The sequence below is a fragment of the Schistocerca gregaria genome, chromosome X (assembly GCF_023897955.1).
Source record: "Schistocerca gregaria isolate iqSchGreg1 chromosome X, iqSchGreg1.2, whole genome shotgun sequence".
NCBI lineage: Eukaryota > Metazoa > Arthropoda > Insecta > Orthoptera > Acrididae > Schistocerca > Schistocerca gregaria.
The window spans coordinates 643,310,289-643,331,026 of NC_064931.1; the positions used below are offsets into that span (position 1 = coordinate 643,310,289).

General features: G+C 43.4%; 1 protein-coding gene across 1 annotated transcript in view; it reads left to right on the top strand.

Moving 5' to 3' along the window:
* Window positions 1-1,948: 1,948 nt before the first annotated feature.
* The window catches only part of LOC126299197 (zinc finger protein GLI4-like), a 45,560-nt gene continuing 26,770 nt past the window's right edge, over window positions 1,949-20,738 (top strand). Inside the window, exons 1-2 of the mRNA XM_049990978.1 lie at window positions 1,949-2,108; window positions 16,602-17,505. Coding sequence (XP_049846935.1) covers window positions 16,621-17,505 — 885 coding nt within the window. The 5' untranslated portion in view covers window positions 1,949-2,108; window positions 16,602-16,620. The remainder of the gene's footprint in view (window positions 2,109-16,601; window positions 17,506-20,738) is intronic.

A 20,738-nucleotide genomic window follows, 5' to 3' on the forward strand; every position in this document is an offset into this window, starting at 1 on the left:
TGGGAATGGTGATGTTCTGCTACTTGGAGACCATTTGCAGCCATCCATGGAATTCATGTTCCAAAACAACCATGTTTTTTTTATGAATGACAATACCTCATCTAACTGGGCCACAATTGTTCGCGATTGTTTTGAAGAACAAACGGTTCAATTGGCTCCGAGCACGATGGGACTTAACATTTGAGGTCATCAGTTCCCTAGAACTCAGAACCACTTAAGCCTAACTAACCTAAGGACATCACACACATCCATGCCCGAGGCAGGATTCGAACATGCGACCGTAGCGGTTGCGCGGTTCCAGACTGAAGTGCCTAGAACCGCTCGGCCACGCAGGCCGGCTTTTGAAGAACATTCTGGACAATTCGAGCGAATGATTTGGCCACCCAGATCACCCGACGTGAATCCCATAGAACATTTATGGTAGATAATCGAGAGGTTAGTTCATACACAAAATCCTGCATCGCCATCACTTTCGCAGTTATGGACGGCTATAGAGGCAGCATGGCTCATTATTTCTGCAGGGCCGATCGGAGTGGCCATGCGGTTCTAGGCGCTACAGTCTGGAGCCAGGCTGCCGCTACGGTCGCAGGTATGAACCCTGCCTCGGGCATGGATGTGTGTGACGTCCTTAGGTTAGTTGGGTTTAATTAGTTCTAAATTCTGGGCGACTGATGACCTCAGAAGTTAAGTCGCATAGTGCTCAGAGTCATTTGAGCCATTTCTGCAGGGGACTTCCAAATATTTGTTGAGTCCATGCCACATCGAGTTACTACAGTACGAATTTTCTCATCTCCGTGTATAAGCGAGTATCATTTACTATCTTAACAAAAAGTAATGTGTAGCATTTGGCTCTGAGCCACAGTCTGGAACCGCGCTACCGCTACGATCGCAGTTTCGAATCCTGCCTCGGGCATGGATGTGTGTGTTGTCTTTAGGTTAGTTAGATTTAAGTAGTTCTAAGTTCCAGGGGACTGTTGACATCAGAAGTTGAGTCCCATAAGGCTCAGAACCATAGAACCATTTTTTTTTTTTTTTGTAGAATTTGACGTAGTCTTGCCTTTGTCACAGAGCTTTAACGTGTTTGGGCTCCATTAATTTTGTTGCTATAATTAAACGTTTACGAAGGAGGAAGTAAGGAGCTCCGGATTCGACTCCTGGCTGGGACGGTCCGCAGCTCGTGGTCGTGCGGTAGCGATCTCGCTTCCCACGCCCGGCTTCCCGGGTTCGATTCCCGGCGGGATCAGGGATTTTCTCTGCCTCGTGATGACTGGGTGTTTTGTGATGTCCTTGGTTAGTTAGGTTTAAGTAGTTATACGTTCTAGGGGACTGATGACCATAGATGTTAAGTCCCATAGTGCTCAGAGCCATTTGAACCTGACTGGGACGGAGATTTTCTCAGTTCAGGGACTGGGTTTTGTGGTTGTCCTTACGTTCGTATCGTCATCAATGATATTACACTGTTGGGGTGGCTGTTATTGACACGTCTCGACAGCCAATAAATTAAAAAAAAGGAAGTTTAACCTTCCTTAGATACTGCTGAAATGAATCGGATCGCGCATGTGCAAGCAGCACATACGTGCTCGTGTAAATTTTTAGCGAATATAGTTTAGCATTGGCAGTAGTTTTTCTCGCAACCGTTTCCGCATCTTTCGATCAGCGGAACGTTAATTCAAAACAAGTGCTGCGCGCTGAGCGTACAGTAATGATGGTACCATGCGGTCCTCGGCGTTATGGAACGCCGCCGCTCTCTAAGTACACATTTCATTCAGTTTCTTGTCCCTGCCGGGCGAGCATCAATTTCGTTTTTTTGTCGCGCCGCGAGCAGGCTCGCCTTTTTTTCCTCACGCCTCTCGCTCCGAACACGCGTGTCGCGCGGGGGCGTGGTTTAAATCTGTGCGTAAGCGTGGCTGAGCGGCTGACCCGCGATTATGAACCCAACAGTAACGACGCCAGTCGCATTCGGAACGGCGCACGGATCAGTGGCGCGGCCGCGAGTGTTGAGCCTGCAGCATCCAGCCGGCAGCCACGCCAGTCGGACTGCCACAGTGCGACGCGCCGGACGTCACCGGAGTCCTCACAAGACTGACTGCATCTCTCTTCTCCACTGGGTAAGTCCTGCTCAGTTTCATACCAGGGAAGGCACAACAGCTAGTTTCTTTCCTTCGCCTACAAATGACGACCGACGATTGTGAAGAATTTACGAATGAGGAGAAATACATCGGTTAAGATATTTGCTCTCTCTGTAACGAGTTTCGAGGTCAAATGTTCATCGCCAACGATGTCAGTACCTTTCGTTGAAAGATTTGATAGTTAAACATCAGTTCAGTTATTTTCTCGTTTGAAATGAATGTTCGCTCGAAAGGAATGTGACAATAGACGGTGTCTGGTTCAGTTGGAAAGGAAAAGTAACAGAAACCTCTTGTGGCATCGTTGAAGTAATTGTCCTGACATTTGTGTCAACGATTTAAGGGAACCGCGGAGAACCTGATTCACATTGAGCGAACCGGATTTCAGTTTCACGGTTTTCAATAAGAATCTGATGTCTTCATCAGTTGTTACTCGGCATTGCATTTAATAGCCGCCTCTCTGTACATACGCCCAGAGGAGTCGGATAAAACAGAGCCTGCTATGACATTGAGCGTGTTTCTGAGTGTTGCAGCAATTGTTGTGCGTCAGTTGAGGTGTTTGTTGACTCCATTAGACGCCACTAATTTCATAAAATGGGGAACACGAGTATACAAGATAACTATTGTGCTGCCTTGGTCTGAGCCACTTACGGTGATCAAAATTAATGAACAATCCTTTATATTCTAGAACATTCGACTGTTACTACTGCAACACGGAGGTATAAGTTACGCGCCTGTAATACACGAAAACAATTTCGTCAGCCGCGTTGCTTATCCAGTATTTATCTTAGAATATTCAAAACACGTTGATATGAATAGATATTTGATGACATGGCCAGCTTCTTATGTGTAAGAAAAATGCATTCGATAACGTTGTATATATATCCTTCACGCCATACATAATGGGTTGGCCCACATTTCAGCATTTAAAAATATCAGCATCAGACTCTCAAATTTTAGTTTTTACTCTATCTATAAAATCTTTGTTTGCCTACACTTCACTGTTTCTAGTCCTTAATGATGCCGGTATATTGTTTAATCTGTGGTTTGATGGAAACATGTACAGACTCATAATCATAATTTTCTATTATCATTGTAACAGAGTATTTCATAGGTGGTTTGGTATCCCTGTTCACTCTACAGAATAAAGAGCATAACAAAAGATTGATATGGATTTTAGGAAGAGCGAGTTAAAATATGTTGAAATTGTTTGCCATGGTGCTGAGGCTTTATCTTGCCCGCGTGAACTGACCCTGAACCGATGTGAGCCGATAGGTTGGGAATCCTACCACATATTGATAACCTCACTTTGCGTTCGCACGGTTGCCATGGAGACCAGAAAAGGCCATAAGCTTGCGGCAAGATCTGGAACTGCGAATGCGGCATACGAGGTGAAGTCATGAAATAGCCACTTTTAGTTTTGCCTCTTCAGAAAAAATCCACAGTTAACGTAATAGTATATCGTTGTAGCATCGAAGCGTGATTTCCTACAATAGTGTAAATTCTATTTCTGGTGGCAGGGAAAGGAAAATCCATCTTCTTTTCTACCTTCTATTGCTGACTTTTATAATCTAATAAAGTGATGAAAGAAGCAATTCTGTGTCTTTCCATAGTCTTTATAGCGAAGATATAAAATTCAGATTTTCCTCTTTATCATTGTAAACGGTTTTTTTCCCTGTAGAAATCTGCTAGGTTGCTTCTGAGTGACCTGGTGCACTGGTAGCTTCTGCGATAGGGTACTTGTGAGATTCAGGGCGGTTCCTTTTACCTTACCCTTCAGGTACAACTTTTGAAAATTGAAACAATAAAAATTCGATCTGTGATTAGGTTTCAAGTGAAATTGTAGGGTCATTCATACCGAAATGGACAAGGTGATTGACACTTAGGATAAAGGAGGACATTATCACTAAAGTAGAACCATACCAAGTAAGGCATGCCTGTGCAAATTCAGATGCGCTGAAGACCAACTACATTTAGCACACATGTATACAGTAAATAGCATTTTGCACTCTTTTCTGTGCACTGTCGAAAATATTGAACAGCCGTCGTTACTAATGTTTTCTGTAATTCTTGTTTTACGGTTGGCCATTGGTAGTAGTAGCAGTTTTAAGTGTACACATAACTCGCAGGACATACGTTTTCAATACAACCTCTCTCTCTCTCTCTCTCTCTCTCTCTCTCTCTCTCTCTCTCTCTCTCTCTCTCTTTCTTTCTTACAAATAAGGAAGACGGAGAATCGGAGGGGGAGGAGGCAGCTTTGTCGGTATAAGCCCTCTTAAATCGAATGCACAGAGACTTCACCAGATCGCAAGTACTATCATAAAGGCAACTTGGCACGTTCAACTTCATTCCTAAGGAAGACAGATTCCCCCACCCAGCACTGGAATTAGAATAGTGAGTATCTGTGAACGATATCGTGTTCTGCCAATATTGAACAGAGAATCTGTTTTCATGTTGTGTAGCTGAGAGTCTTTCTGCAATGTAATCATTAAAACACACCTAAGTTAGCCCCTGAGTGGAACTGCATTCGTCAGCTAATAGTTGGGGCTAAACAGGAATACCGTATTGTGTTCCAGGGCGCGTTCCTAATGGGGAAGTTTGCCTGTTACATTCACCCCACTTGTGGCTAGCCCCTCGTTAGAGTAATTCCACAGTGTAGTAGGCTGCAATGAATTTAGTGTTTTACCTTTGTTCATGGATAAATCTAAGAGAAATGCGCATGTATATTTGGATAGTTATCCAGAAAAAGTATAGAAAACAACTCTGATTCTAACATTCCAGTCTGACCGCTAGAACATAATCTACATTGGCGGTTGGGTTGTTTGGGTGATGAGGCCAAACAACGAGGTCATCGGTCTCATCGGATTAGGGAAGGACGGGGAAGGAAGTCAGCCGTGTCCTTTCAGAGGAACCATCCCGGCATTTGCTTGGAATGATTTTGGGAAATCACGGAAAACTTACATCAGGATGGCCGGACGCGGGATTGAACCGTCGTCCTCCCGAATGCGAGTCCAGTGTGCTAACCAATGCGCCATCTAGCCTAACACATTCGTTTCGCAGGGTTCTGAAATGTGACTGCGAAAATTGGCGCAGAGTCTGTCAGGAAGTGCACACGTTTTTAACCTCGAACAAGATCCGGTAAAAGAAGGTCTTTGCTCTGTCAGGAAAGTGATAATTACCAAGCAGAGCACCTCAGCATCATATGGAGCTCTGGCGCGGTGGCTGTGCGTGAAGACAGCCCATTGCTGGGAGCTATTGTTGGAAGCACAGCGTGATTGCGAAGTATTTTATTTTCCTATTATTTCTTTATTTTAGACAGGAGGTAGCGTACTGTTGTAGCGTACTTTTCATAGTTCAGCCTTCAGTTATCTTTCATCTGGGAAGATTCTCTAAGAATAAATATCCACGCATTTACCACAGTCTTGTAGGATAAAAGAACATTGCATAACACCACAAGAAAATCGGCAGAGCTACAGGATGCTGGGAGATACATTGTTGCAGGTTGCCCGTAATTACTGATTTAAAGACATTTTGTGATGAAAAATCTCCCTTCAGTCACTCTTACATTTTATTTACTATACAACCCTCGCCGAAGCTTAACTGTAAAGGTTTCATAATGAATTGTGTACAACAAATAAAATATCAGATGGCTATCGTTACTCCGAAGCTTACTAGTAGAGGCTGAAAATACCGCTTCAGTTGTAAAATTCTTTATTTTCACACGACTGGTTTCGGACTGCTATAAGCCCATCTTCAGGTGTCGTAGCTGTACTGTGGTCCCCGAGCCACCGGGAGTCCCTGTTCTGCGCTCATAGAGAGCACACCGCGGCTGGTACAGGCGGCGCTCGGGCACCACAGCACATCTACGACACCTGAAGATGGTCTTATAGCAGTCCGAAACCGGTCGTGTGAAAATAAAGAAATTTACAACTGAAGCGGTATTTTCAGCCTCTGCTAAAATGCTCAGTTGCGGATGTTCTTTTTACAGGATTGTTTGTCCGACGGTTACTGTTTTCCTTCCAAAGATCGTTAACAACATTCACACTTACAAATTTCCGAAGGTGTTTTGGGTGCGCTTAAGTTATGAAGTTTCATAACAGACTCCTAACTGCATCACAGGTGGTAGTTTTACCCTACTTGGTGGTATCACCGTTGAAAAGCCACAATAAGACGGGCTCATTTCAGATTTCGGCGTCCCAGTTTCATACATTCTAAAAAGTTTCGTATATGTTTTTAAATCGTGAAAATTCACTGTGAACTTCCTTGGTTAACTGAAAATAGTATATATAAGCGCTGTGCCTTGGTTGGTCTTGGAACTGTCCAGGAGATGCTGCTTACTCCAGTGCTAACTCATAGATCTGGTTGTAATAAATTGAGACGAATTCAAAAACGAAAACCGTCCATCTCCACTGCGCCTGAACCCAGAAAAATCCTTTAAAAATCACATATCTCTCCGTCTTATGATAAATGTAAGTTATTTACCTAAGTTCTGATGAAAATGTGACTATTTTTCAAGAATCTGAGTTTCACAACAATTTCACCCGTTCTGATTCAGATATACCTATGTTTTCCTGAATCAGTCTAGGTGAATAACTCGTTGGAATCTGGCCCAAGAGTAGGATCAATTCTCTTTTCCTGGAGATACATAAGCTCATGGGGCATTAACATTAATTCCTCAAAAGCTTTTTTGTGTTCAGGCAATATCTGCTAATTTAACTAAATGATTCCCGTAAAAGTTGCATAAATCTCTTTTCTTTTTCATGAAAGAATTTAGGGTTTAACGCTCCATCATTAGACGCAGAGTACAAGCTCGGTGCTGATAAAGATGGAAAATGAACTCAGCTACTCCCATTTCAAAGAAACCACCTCGTCTCAGTCGTCTTCGTGACGGCTAACGCACTCTTGTGCGGTGCGCTAGGCTAGGAGGTATGTCGTTTCGAATCTTGGTGGTGTAAAAGTTTCACTGCCAGTATGGCCGGCAAGAGAAGGAGAGGTGGTGGCGGAAAGTTCATGATCACCAGTCTCTGCGACAATGTCCTGGATTAAATTCCAAGCCTCTCCGCAGTGTCTCATATAGTGAGGGTATGTGACACTGTTTTTGGTGATCTGTCCGTCGGATGGCGGTCCCCTTTGTGCTCTCCGACAGGGGCAGGCTATGTTCACCCCCTCTCTTCCCTTCATCCATAACTACATAAACTCAACACTACACTGCACAACGAGTCCACACAGTCACCTCCACGACATAGATACACACTTCAGGAAAGCGATGATGAACCACATCCGCTTTGACCTGACCTAGGACGACGGTGTGGATTCTTGCATCTGCTCCCCTGCGCTCATTCTATGTGTGGAACTACTTTGACTTTTACATGTATTTCATCCTTCCTATTCTTATATTACAATCCGATGTATTATGTATCATTTGTGCTTAAAAGTCTAGAAAATTTCTGTGCTAAGAAATTTAATATGATCAGGCAACTTCTAGTTTGTTCTCCGTGTCTAGTCATGAAGCATTAAACCTTAATCTTCCTTCCTAGAAAAATGATTTGTATAAGAGAAGTTCTTCTAACATTTCCTTTTTCAAGCTTTCATATAGCTAAGACGGTCAATTGTTTCTCGGCAGCTATCTTAGGCGATCAATATCGGGCGTGTTTCATAGTGATGGATAAAGAGGAGTATCGGACAGCAATAAAACATTTTTCTTTATGAAACGATGGACTGCTAACCAGATCCAAACTGCACTACTGGTCATTAAAATTGCTACACCAAGACGAAATACAGATGATAAACGGGTATTCATTGGACAAATATATTATACTAGAACTGACATGTGATTACATTTTCACGCAGTTTGGGTGCATAGATCCTGAGAAATCAGTACCCAGAACAACACCCTCTGGTCGTAATAACGGCCTTGATAGCCTGGCCATTGAGTCAAACAGAGCTTGGATGGTGTGTGCAGGTACAGCTGCCTGTGGTGTCACCGCCAAACACCACACTTGCTAGGTGGTAGCCTTTAAATCGGCCGCGGTCCATTAGTATACGTCGGACCCGTGTGTCGCCACTATCAGTGATTGCAGACCGAGCGCCGCCACACGGCAGGTCTAGCATAGCGAGACTCCCTAGCACTCGCCCAGTTGTACAGTCGACTTTGCTAGCGATGGTTCACTGACTACATACGCTCTCATTTGCAGAGACGACCGTTTGGCATAGCCTTCAGCTACGTCATTTGCTACGACCTAGCAAGGCGCCATATTCAGTTACGATGTCTTCTGAACAGATAATATTGTGACTCGGGTACCGTCAAGAGCGACGTTCATCATTAATGGATTGAATTAAGTATCAAACTAATTTCGTCCACTTTCTGAATTCTCATTCCTTGTCATGTTTCAGACCTTACGTGAGTATAGTTCTTCCCTCTTCACGCCAGCCTGCGTTTGATAAACGCGTGCATTTCGGCCTCCTCTAGTAAACGATGTTGGCTCTTCTGCCAACTACAACACTGCCCATGCAGCTTCAACACAGTGCGACAGTTCATCAAGAGTAGTGACTGGCGTATTGTGACGAGCCAGTTGCTCGGCCACCATTGACCAGACGTTTCCAATTGGTGAGAGATCTGGAGAATGTGCTGGCCAGGGCAGCAGTCGAACATTTTCTGTATCCAAAAAGGCCCGTACAGGACCTACAACCAGCGTTCGTGCATTATCCTGCTGAAATGTAGGGTTTCGCAGGGATCGAATGAAGGGTAGAGCCACGGGTCGTAACACATCTGAAATGTAATGTCCACTGTTCAAAGTGCCGTCAATGCGAACAAGAGGTGACCGAGACATGTAACCAATGGCACCTCATACCATCACGCCGGGTGATACGCCAGTATGGCGATGACGAATAAACGCTTCCAATGTGCGTTCACCGCGATGTCGCCAAACACGGATGCGACCATCATGATGCTGTAAACAGAACCTGGATTCATCCGAAAATATGACGTTTTGCCTTTCGTGCACCCAGGTTTGTCGCTGACTACACCATCGCAGGCGCTCCTGTCCGTGATACAGCGTCAAGGCTACCATTGAACAGACGTTTTCAATTGGTGAGAGATCTGGAGAATGTGCTGGCCAAGGCTACAGTAGAACATTTTCTGTATCCAGAAAGGCCTGTACAGGACATGCAACATGCGGTCGTGCATTATCCTGCTGAAAGGTAGAATTTCTCAGGGATCAAATGAAGGGTAGAGCCACGGGTCGTAACACATCTGAAATGTAACGTACAGCGTTCAAAGTGCCGTCAATGCGAACAAGAGGTGCCTGAGACGTGTAACCAATGGCACCGCATACCATCACACCTGGTAATACGCCACAATGGCGATGACGAATACACGCTTCCAATGTCCGTTCACCGCAATGTCGCTAAACACGGATGCGATCATCATGATGCTGTAAACAGAACCCGGATTCATCCGAAAAAAGACGTTTTACCATTCGTGCACCCAGGTTCGTCGTTGAGCACATCATCGCAGGCGCTCCTGTCTGTGATGCAGCGTCAAGGGTAACCGCAGCCATGGTCTCCGAGCTGGTAGTCCATGCTGCTGCAAACGCCGTCGAACTGTTCGTGCAGATAGTTGTTGTCTTGCAAACGTCCCCATCTGTTGACTCAGGGATCGAGACGTGGCTGCACGATCCGTTACAGCCATGCGGATAGGATGCCCCTCATCTCGATTGCTAGTGATAGGAGGGCGTTGGGATCCAGCACGACGTTCCATATTACCCTCCTGAACCCACCGATTCCATATTATGCTGACAGTCATTGGATCTCGACCAACGCGAGCAGCAATGTCGCGATACGATAAATCGCAATCGCGATAGGCTACAATCCAACCTTTATCAAAGTCGGAAATGTGATGGTACGTATTTATCCTCCTTACACGAGGCATCACAACAACGTTTCACCAGGCAACGCCGGTCAACTGCTGTTTGTGTATGAGAAATCGGTTGGAAACTTTCCTCATGCAGCACAATGTAGGTGTCGCCACCGGTACCAGCCTTGTGTGAATGCTCCGAAAAGCTAATAATTTGTATATCAGAGCATCTTCTTCCTGTCGGTTAAATTTCTCGTCTGTAGCACGTCATCTCCGTGGTGTAGCAATTTTAATGGCCAGTAGTGTATGTTGAAGGAAGTTCATAGAGACTCTGCACCCTGACCCAATGCCGTTTGTTACTAGAAACATGAATGTAGCGTACTGCAGATTTGGGACGTCCATTTGGTGCTTCTTTTGAATAAACAGGCTGTATCATTCACGGTATCGTGAAAGAAGAACATGGCTGTAAGATTCGTACGCGTGTAAACGAAACAAGAATCCATCCTTACAATTCAGAGCTTAGCCCAAACAGATGGTTGACAACGGTGAAAGTGCACAGAAAAAAATCTAAAACACTTTTGATGGTTTGAAAAGTGCATGTGCACCGTTTTCTTCAACTCATAATTGACTACTTGTAAAATGGGAGCACGTATATTGACTCTTTTTATGCAGTGTTATTAAACCATTTCCATAGAGAGTTTAAAGATATCCCAGCTCGCACAAAAATGCTCTTGTAGCAGCGCAATACACCTGCTTGCACATCGCTGAAATGTGCTAGTTGTTCTTCTAAATATACTGCGCAAAAGAATTAAAGTACCACATTTCTGAAACGCCTTCGTTTTCCCCCATTGCGACGCAGAAGTTTGAAATTTGCCACAAGGGGGCATACAACCTTTTGCTGTAATGGTACAAAAGCGTGGCGCCTCTGGCCTGGTGGTGGCTCAAACAGCGAGGTTTTGATACACGAGGAAAATAAAGGCCAGAGCTCAGAGGTTCATGTGAGTTGTATGGTGGCTTAATGATGTCACATTGGTATTAAATTTCACCGCAATTCTGCCAAACGCCACCGTGGATATGTAGTACGATGGAAAGGTATCACTAGCAGTCGAGATGACAGGCATCTTATCCGCATGGCTGTAACGGATCGTGCAGCCACGTCTCGATCCCTGAGTCAACAGATGGGGACGTTTGCAAGACAACAACCATCTGCACGAACAGTTCGACGACGTTTGCAGCAGCATGGACTATCAGCTCGGAGACCATGGCTGCGGTTACCCTTGACGCTGCATCACAGACAGGAGCGCCTGCGATGATGTGCTCAACGACGAACCTGGGTGCACGAATGGTAAAACGTCTTTTTTCGGATGAATCCGGGTTCTGTTTACAGCATCATGATGATCGCATCCGTGTTTAGCGACATTGCGGTGAACGGACATTGGAAGCGTGTATTCGTCATCGCCATTGTGGCGTATTACCAGGTGTGATGGTATGCGGTGCCATTGGTTACACGTCTCAGGCACCTCTTGTTCGCATTGACGGCACTTTGAACGCTGTACGTTACATTTCAGATGTGTTACGACCCGTGGCTCTACCCTTCATTTGATCCCTGAGAAATTCTACCTTTCAGCAGGATAATGCACGACCGCATGTTGCATGTCCTGTACAGGCCTTTCTGGATACAGAAAATGTTCTACTGTAGCCTTGGCCAGCACATTCTCCAGATCTCTCACCAATTGAAAACGTCTGTTCAATGGTAGCCGAGCAAGTGGCTCATCACAATACGCCAGTCACTACTGTTGATGAACCGTGGTATCGTGTTGAAGCTGCATGGGCAGCTGTACCTGACACGCCATCCAAGCTCTGTTTGACTCAATCCCCAGGCGTATCAAGGCCGTTATTACGGCTAGAGGTGATTGTTCTGGGTACTGATTTGTCAGGATCTATGCACCCAAATTGCGTGAAAATGTAATCACATGTCAGTTCTAGTATAATATATTTGTCCAATGAATACCCGTTTATCATCTGCATTTCTTCTTGGTGTAGCAGTTTTAATGGCCGTTAGCGTAACTTATTGGGATAGTGTACATCCAAAAGTCAGAAAAATCTCCGGTTTCCAAAACACAGTTGAAGAGACGGGGCGGAGGAAATTTCTTTAGCTATCACTAAGGTGTACCGCAGCATAGCATAATGGATTTTGCCATGACCTGGTGTTGTGTCAGGAACCTGTGGCAGTCCGTCTCCTGCATGGACAAAGAACAGTAGTATGTTTTATTATTGATGGAACAAAAATCCTGACAACCACTTTGATCAATAGCTCTGTTGTGAAGGCAAACTGGATCCTGGCTAGTGATAGCGCTCACACTAGCGAATTATTTCACAAGTGCCTACAGCATGTTTCTCTGGTGGGCAGAGAGCCTGCCATTTCCTATACACCAGTAACTTACCAGTTCTCACATCTCCGAAACTCTTCTCATCATCTCCAGTAATAAAGTAGACTTAATGTAATATTTTATGGAACTCAGAAACAGCAGAAGTTATGCTTGCTGTAATTTCCTCTTGTTCTATTTAATAAGTGGGTGTCATACCGCTTTTGCTACTTGAAAGGTTCTAAGCAACTGTTCAGCATTTGAAACGTTGCAGAGCCACCTGCCCACCTCTGAATGTACCGCAGCATTCGTTTCTTGAGCGGGTCACTAAAAGACTTTGTAACTGGTCGGATGGATGCTTTAATGACGTTGGATCATGTTGACAGTATGCTCTACCTATTCTTCCATGCTTCTGCGATGCCCAGAGACAGCACAGTGTCCAGTCAGCCTTACTAAACATCGATTTTTGTAGTTTCTTTTTCAGCACTGCTCCATATACAAACTGAATTAAGACCGGAAAGCGACCAGTCAAGTGAATATCGTCAGCAACTTCCCACAGAGCGCAGGGGCTAAAGTGTATATCAGTATATCGACATACCTAAGGATGGCCAAGAACCCTTTGGAAGTGCTGAAGTGCATGCACTGGCACGTTTCTAAGAAACACCACTCTTTCATCTTCGTGAGCTCCACCGCAGGGCTTGGGACAGAAATGTCCTCCTTCAGTTTTCCACACTGAGGTTGTCCTTTCTATGGAGTGTAAGACCACCAGTAGCTTTGAAACTAGTTTCCCGGGGACAAAGACACAATGGTCTCCCCCTCTACCTTGAACTTCAGTTAACACCATCCATAACACGATGTATCGGTGAGCAACGTGACTGGTTTACGTGGACTACCTGTAATTGATATTGTCTTTCCAACCATCACCTGTGAACTCGCAGTTGAGTTGATAGTTGAAGGTTGGAGAGAGAACATCACAGTTACAGGTAGCCTGTGTAAACCAGTTATGTTGGCCACTGATGCATCATGTATATAGATGGTGTTAACCTCTACAGCATCAGCTAAGGCCCAAAGATGGCGCATTGAAGAGCCGAAACTGTTGCTGTACAATAAATGACATCATGATGATGGCTGGCTGTAGGTGTTTTATTTTCTTTTATTTCCAGACGTCCAATCACAAGGACAGACATACAAAAACTTTTAATGACGAGGTTTCTTTCACCTTATCCCCAATTATTTCTGACTTGGGGAAGAGAGATTTGTGGATAGGAATCTAGTTTGGTAACTAGCAGGTTCTCTCAACAGTTTTCTACAGCAGTATCCTCATTCTATAAATCAGAAAACAATGATCTGCTAGCTTGTGGTCCATTTTTATCGATTTCATTTTATTTTCGTGGAGAGGACGGCACTGATCATGTTGAGGATAAGTGTGATACAGAAATGTTCCTTATTGCAGTTGCTATCTTTTGTACACTCCTGGAAATTGAAATAAGAACACCGTGAATTCATTGTCCCAGGAAGGGGAAACTTTATTGACACATTCCTGGGGTCAGATACATCACATGATCACACTGACAGAACCACAGGCACATAGACACAGGCAACAGAGCATGCACAATGTCGGCACTAGTACAGTGTATATCCACCTTTCGCAGCAATGCAGGCTGCTATTCTCCCATGGAGACGATCGTAGAGATGCTGGATGTAGTCCTGTGGAACGGCTTGCCATGCCATTTCCACCTGGCGCCTCAGTTGGACCAGCGTTCGTGCTGGACGTGCTGACCGCGTGAGACGACGCTTCATCCAGTCCCAAACATGCTCAATGGGGGACAGATCCGGAGATCTTGCTGGCCAGGGTAGTTGACTTACACCTTCTAGAGCACGTTGTGTGGCACGGGATACATGCGGACGTGTATTGTCCTGTTGGAACAGCAAGTTCCCTTGCCGGTCTAGGAATGGTAGAACGATGGGTTCGATGACGGTTTGGATGTACCGTGCACTATTCAGTGTCCCCTCGACGATCACCAGAGGTGTACGGCCAGTGTAGGAGATCGCTCCCCACACTATGATGCCGGGTGTTGGCCCTGTGTGCCACGGTCGTATGCAGTCCTGATTGTGGAGCTCACCTGCACGGCGCCAAACACGCATACGACCATCATTGGCACCAAGGCAGAAGCGACTCTCATCGCTGAAGACGAAACGTCTCCATTCGTCCCTCCATTCACGCCTGTCGCGACACCACTGGAGGCGGGCTGCACGATGTTGGGGCGTGAGCGGAAGACGGCCTAACGGTGTGCGGGACCGTAGCCCAGCTTCATGGAGACGGTTGCGAATGGTCCTCGCCGATACCCCAGGAGCAACAGTGTCCCTAATTTGCTGGGAAGTGGCGGTGCGGTCCCCTACGGCACTGCGTAGGATCCTGCAGTCTTGGCGTGCATCCGTGCGTCGCTGCTGTCCGGTCCCAGGTCGACAGGCACGTGCACCTTCCGCCGACCACTGGCGACAACATCGATGTACTGTGGAGACCTCACGCCCCACGTGTTGAGCAATTCGGCGGTACGTCCACCCGGCCTCCCGCATGCCCACTATACGCCCTCGCTCAAAGTCCGTCAACTGCACATACAGTTCACGTCCACGCTGTCGCGGCATGCTACCAGTGTTAAAGACTGCGATGGAGCTCCGTATGCCACGGCAAACTGGCTGACACTGACGGTGGTGGTGCACAAATGCAAAGCAAAGTGATGCGGCAATATTTTCTGCATTTTCAAGGACGCATTCGGTTTGGAACATATGATTTACAGTTGATAACATCAGTCTCCCGATAACCAACAATTAAACGTCAGTATAAAGTCGGCTGTCCGCTCAACTTCGTAGTTGCCCCTCTTCATAGTGTTCTTACAAACACGTTCTGTCTCCCTCTCTTTCGGTAAATCCACTGTCAAAATGTTTGAGACATTTACGTACGACTACGTTCTAGCTCGAGTTCAGCAGCTGTGTAATTCTGCAGTATTTGGGCATTCGCCCAGTTTCTCAATCTTTAACAAGTGCGGTACATAGCGTGGATACTCAGCTACTCATGTGAGAAGTGTTGCGTTACGTGGCCACTGAGTTTCTTTAATGATCTTTCTGGTCCTTCCAGTAATGTACCTTGTGCATGTAGGGGGATGGCGCTATCAAACGTCCTGCTTTCCCCATATTTTAGGGCGTGATCTTTGGCCTCTTAGTAGTATCAGCTGCTCTCTTTCATTCAGGACTAGCACCTGAAGTCTGCATTACTGAGTGTGAATATTTCTCAACAGCCATCTAAACTATTGAGAGTGTTTTCGTTTTAAATTGTGAGCTACAAAGCAACTGGCGGAGTACCTGAGAAAATAACGATCAATCCAGTAAAAGTGTCACCTTTTCTGGACAAGCTAATACAACTTTAGCACAGCAAGTGCTTCCAGATCTGTCCATCACCTCAACATCCGAGCCATTGCTATGAACACACTTTCAAGCGAAGAGCTCCTTTTTTTTCCATGATCATGCCACACAGTGGAGACTGACGTGTGGCCGAAGTTTATCTGTATAGAGGTCTGGCGATGCACGCTAGACCTCCTTTTGGTTGGGAACCCTGGGTTAATCAAACTCGCATCTAGTCAATACTAGCCCATTTCTCTGAGGTGCCCATTACTTGGCACTGCACATGAGGTGTATATACCTTGTCAAGTGCTATGGGCATGATTTGCAGCCCCCTTGTACAATCCCATCACCCTTCCCACTCTCTGCTCTCACTCATTAGTATCACTCCCACAGAGCAATCATTCTTCCCTCACTCCATCAGTGAATTAATTAAGGAAAAACTATCAGAAATGTTGTAAAACATAATGCAAATGAAGATATTCTATAGAGTACAACACCAATGTTTATGTCGTTATAGATAACTTACTCCATCAGGTTTGGTAAGGATTGAAAAGTAATGAGCAACAGAACTGGTAAATGTAGCAGCCCATGGAAAAATTTTCCACAAGTATGTCTGAAATACTTTCTTATTTATTTCTGTTTAAATAAATTGTTGCCTCAGCATGTTGGGAGACTGAGGTACTGTATACGGTATCTGAATGCAATACAAACTTTCAATACCCCAAACTTGCCTTGAACTTCACAGCCGTAAAAATATGGTTACAAACATGCTCAGTATTTTGTTGTATAATAACTGAAATCTGTGATAGTATTTTTCTTAATGGTTGACACTATAGTTGACGTCTTCTTTCACAGGTTCTGTCTGATATGAAACATGCATCTGGATCCAGCAACTCCAGCAGAAAGTCAGATGTCATCCAGAGGACTGCATCATTCTTTAACATCATGTGCATCACCTACATTGAACTTCTCATCAACTGTGTACTCATCTTTTAGTCAGGCACCACAAGATACTGCATCATTCTTCAGCCTGATTCCAGATGCTATTCCAGTACGCACTGTGTCTGAAGATGTTAGAGAGGAGTGTGGACAACAGACATGCTCAACAGCTTTACTCACACCCACACAAAACGAGTTTTTTGAACAAGATTTCAATGTGTCTGTAGAGGATAAGATGGATTACCATACGCCACTTTTGGACAATACAACGACAATTCCATCATTCCTCTCACAGGAAGATTGTTCATTATATCTACGTGAGCTAGTGTGCAGTGAATTCCCTACTACCTTAATCAAGAGCAAAAGCACATGTTTAAATGACACTTCTGATTATTCTGTGGATGAAGTATCGTCATTTTGTGAAAATTTCTCAGTATCATTCGATGGTGTATCTGAAATTTCAGTAATTTCTGATTCAGGTGTAACAGAGGTTCATAACTATTCTCTGGAAGACAGCAACAGTGAAACATCGCTTCCTTGTCAAAATGTAGATGTACCCTCAACTTCATCAAAACAACACATTACCATTGCTCCAAATGTGCTGCAGGAGAAAAGAACTAGTTCAAATAACCAAAGTCTTTGTGAACAAACTGTTGTTGATGGTATGGACAACGAAAGTACAGACTTAAAATTTTCGTCTTGGAATATCCATAATACTGATTCAAGAAGAACTTCCTTTTCTTTTAGAAATGATAGCATAAACTTGAACAGTATAATTAGGCATTCCTCTACAAGTCTTCTGGGATCATCAACAATACAGGTAATAAACAATTCTATTGTCTTATTTATAATGGGTTAACACCACCAGGAATGTATCAGTTGATGTAATTACCTTATATAACTGATAAGTCATCTATAGTTGGGAAACAGTAAGTAGAAAAATAATATTTCAGAAAGTCTTGGTTGCAACAAAGACTGTTTTCTTCCTGAAATAATTCATAACAATTGTTGCGCCAGCCAATGGAGTGGAAAAGATTTTTAGAAAAGTATTTTACAATTTTATACATTATTAAACAGTTTTTTGAAGTATATGTTAATGTCATTGAAAAAGCTTTACAGGAGAATCATTGTGCACAATGCTTCTTACTAGATCTTATCAACTGTGTATTGAAAAATCACAAAACACACCATCAAGATTATTATATTTCATATTATAGGTACCAAATTTAGCTCAGTACTGCCAGGGAATGTCGTAAAGAGATCAACCAAGTATTTTGAAAAGCTCTTAAATGAGCTTCCATTTGTGAAAATTTCAGCAACACAGATACCTCTCAATGAAGAGAACTTTATGCCAATACAAAAGTGATTAGGGTTATAGAACTGTGTCTATTTTTCTATTTTGAGAACAGAGTATGACATGCCCAAAGATGCTGCCATCAGAGCCTGTAAGCATAACTGCATGCATTAGAAAAGAACCTGGACTGAGTCATGCAATGTCTCCAGCCATGTAGTTTTTGGGTGAATTCACAAATCATCAAAAGTAGTTTTTGGAGGACTCAAAAAATAAGTATCCAACCAAAGCAAATATGTGATCATCATCAGAGGCCAAGATAAAATGATACTTGTCTGTTATCATGACAGTTGGAGTAAAATATATTGAACCATTATTACAATCACAACACACACCACATTGCTCCAACATTGGCCATCATTACTGACAAAGCTTTATGGTCTACTCCAGACATATAGTCACATTTCATGGTCTAGTATCAAGTCATTGCTCCTTACATCCCTTTTCTATCTTATTGTTCTACACATTTATCACTGTTGTAAAAACAGTCCTTGATAGAGCACAATTTCACAGTATGACAAATCCATTACATGTGAACATCCGCCCACTCACAAACAGATATTTTGCTTTAGATGCAAATGAGACATACTAGTACTTGCTGTTTGATGGTTCGTTACTGACTTAGACTGATAAGACCTTACTAACATAAGAGGCACACATGTGCAGCATTGCTGTTAAATCTTATTCATTTAATTCTGGTGCACTGTTCAACACATTCTCTTTGTGCCATTTGGGTGATTTTTCTCTGGTGTTACTACAGTGGAACTCCAATTTTACGTTCTCCAATTTTACATTTTTCGTGATTCTACATCATAAGTTCATAGTCTCTGTGAAAAAGCCATCAGATCAATGCTAAAAATTTCTCTATTTTACATTTCTTTCTAGTAAGGTTTACCTTGATTTTAAGTTCTTACTCGATGTCTCACTCAACTTCATCCCATTTTCTTCCTATTGACATGTGATGTGACTGACTGAGTTATAGATACCACAAAAGACAAATGATTTGCAACATCGATGGAGGCAAAGTTAAGGGGGTATTTTAGGCCATTGTGGAGAGGGGAGACTTGAGAGAGGAAATGCAGACACAATCCATGGCCGCTGCTGCCAACACAGTTTGCAAGTTGCAATGTTAATAGAGAAACAAGACAGTCAATGCAAAGTGTTCTGCACCAAGCCAATATGTGACGAAGGGGCCTAACCACCACCTCTTTTTGTGCCAGTTATAGCTCAGTCTCATCTTTTTGCATGTATTCCTGATGTAATTTATTCAGTAACAATATCCATCATCAACCTTTTAAATTCAACCATTGAGACTCAAAGAACATGCTTGGTCATGATCAAGGAAATGTTACCCATTTCTGGATGGTGAACTCTTATTGGTTGGCAACTTGTTAAGTCATCCAACAGCCAGTGCAGCCTCCACATCACTCTAAAACATGTAAAATGAGCTCACCTACTGGATGTGTGCAGCGGGGGAGAAACACTGCAATGGCCGGAATGCAGGCAGGGGTGAAAGCATTTTGTGAAGTGCTGAAAATATGCTTGTCGTGCAGATGATGTGCTGTGGAAGAGAAGTCACATGGAAATAGATCAAGGGTTTTGCGATAGCACATTTTAAAGTTTTTCATGTGCAAATCTGACATGATACAGTTGTAACAACTACATGCACTACTCACTTATATACTTTGTATCACACACACCACACACTGTAGATTTTAAGAATGGCAGCACTGATAGAGGACATGAGGCGAAACTTTAACACCTGAGTTTTCTTCCAAATTTATATCTTACACAGTGCACAGAAATTCACTGAACTGACTTTTGATAAGCTAGTAACGTCAATTGGGGAAGTAAACTCATTATTTCACATCTCTGTTTTTCTCATCAAGTCTAAAAAAAAACACTTTAACGTTGGTGATCATATGAGGTGCGGCTTGTAAGAAAAGCATTAAACAATAAAAGCAATGGTGACAAAATTTGTCATTAAACAGATGTCTACATTTATGCTTGTGGTTTAACCAGTTAAATGCAGTGATGTTTTTGGTTTAATTCGACATGTTCATCAATATTTGCTTTTTTCTGTGTGAGCATATAGGATGATCTCTCAAAAACACATGTTTTGAGCATATAATTTGCTGTTGTGGCATGTCAGAAAAAAAGGTTGGTTACCTTGTACCCAGATACCAATTTCAATTTTTTGATGAGTACACATCTGTGATTTTTTAAGAACTGATTGTATCAATTACCACAAATTATTGTATAATCATTGTATTGTACATTTAATTTCTTCACTTAGACAAATTTTATGTAAAGTCTGGGAGAGGATAGCAATTTTAATCATATATTAGTGGTTTCACCTTATTCACAAATGTGTGTATACTTGTGCTGAGATATGAGCAATCATATTTGATTCTAGGTCATGCATTGATGGACAGTTCATACTCAGCAACTAAGATTTTTCCACTCTTCAGTAAACTTTATCAGCTGCATCTCTCCAGCTCCCTTCCATTTCATGTCCATGAGTTGAAAATGCTTTGCATGTGTTTATTTTGTGGTGTTATGAGGTCTTCCTCTACTTCAGTATCATCTGTTGGTTTCCACAGCAGTGCTGAGTTGTGGACTCTCTCATCTTTCTCATCTAGAACATAACCCGCAAGCTTTCATTTTGGTTGCAAAGACCACTTCTCTGCACTTCATCATTT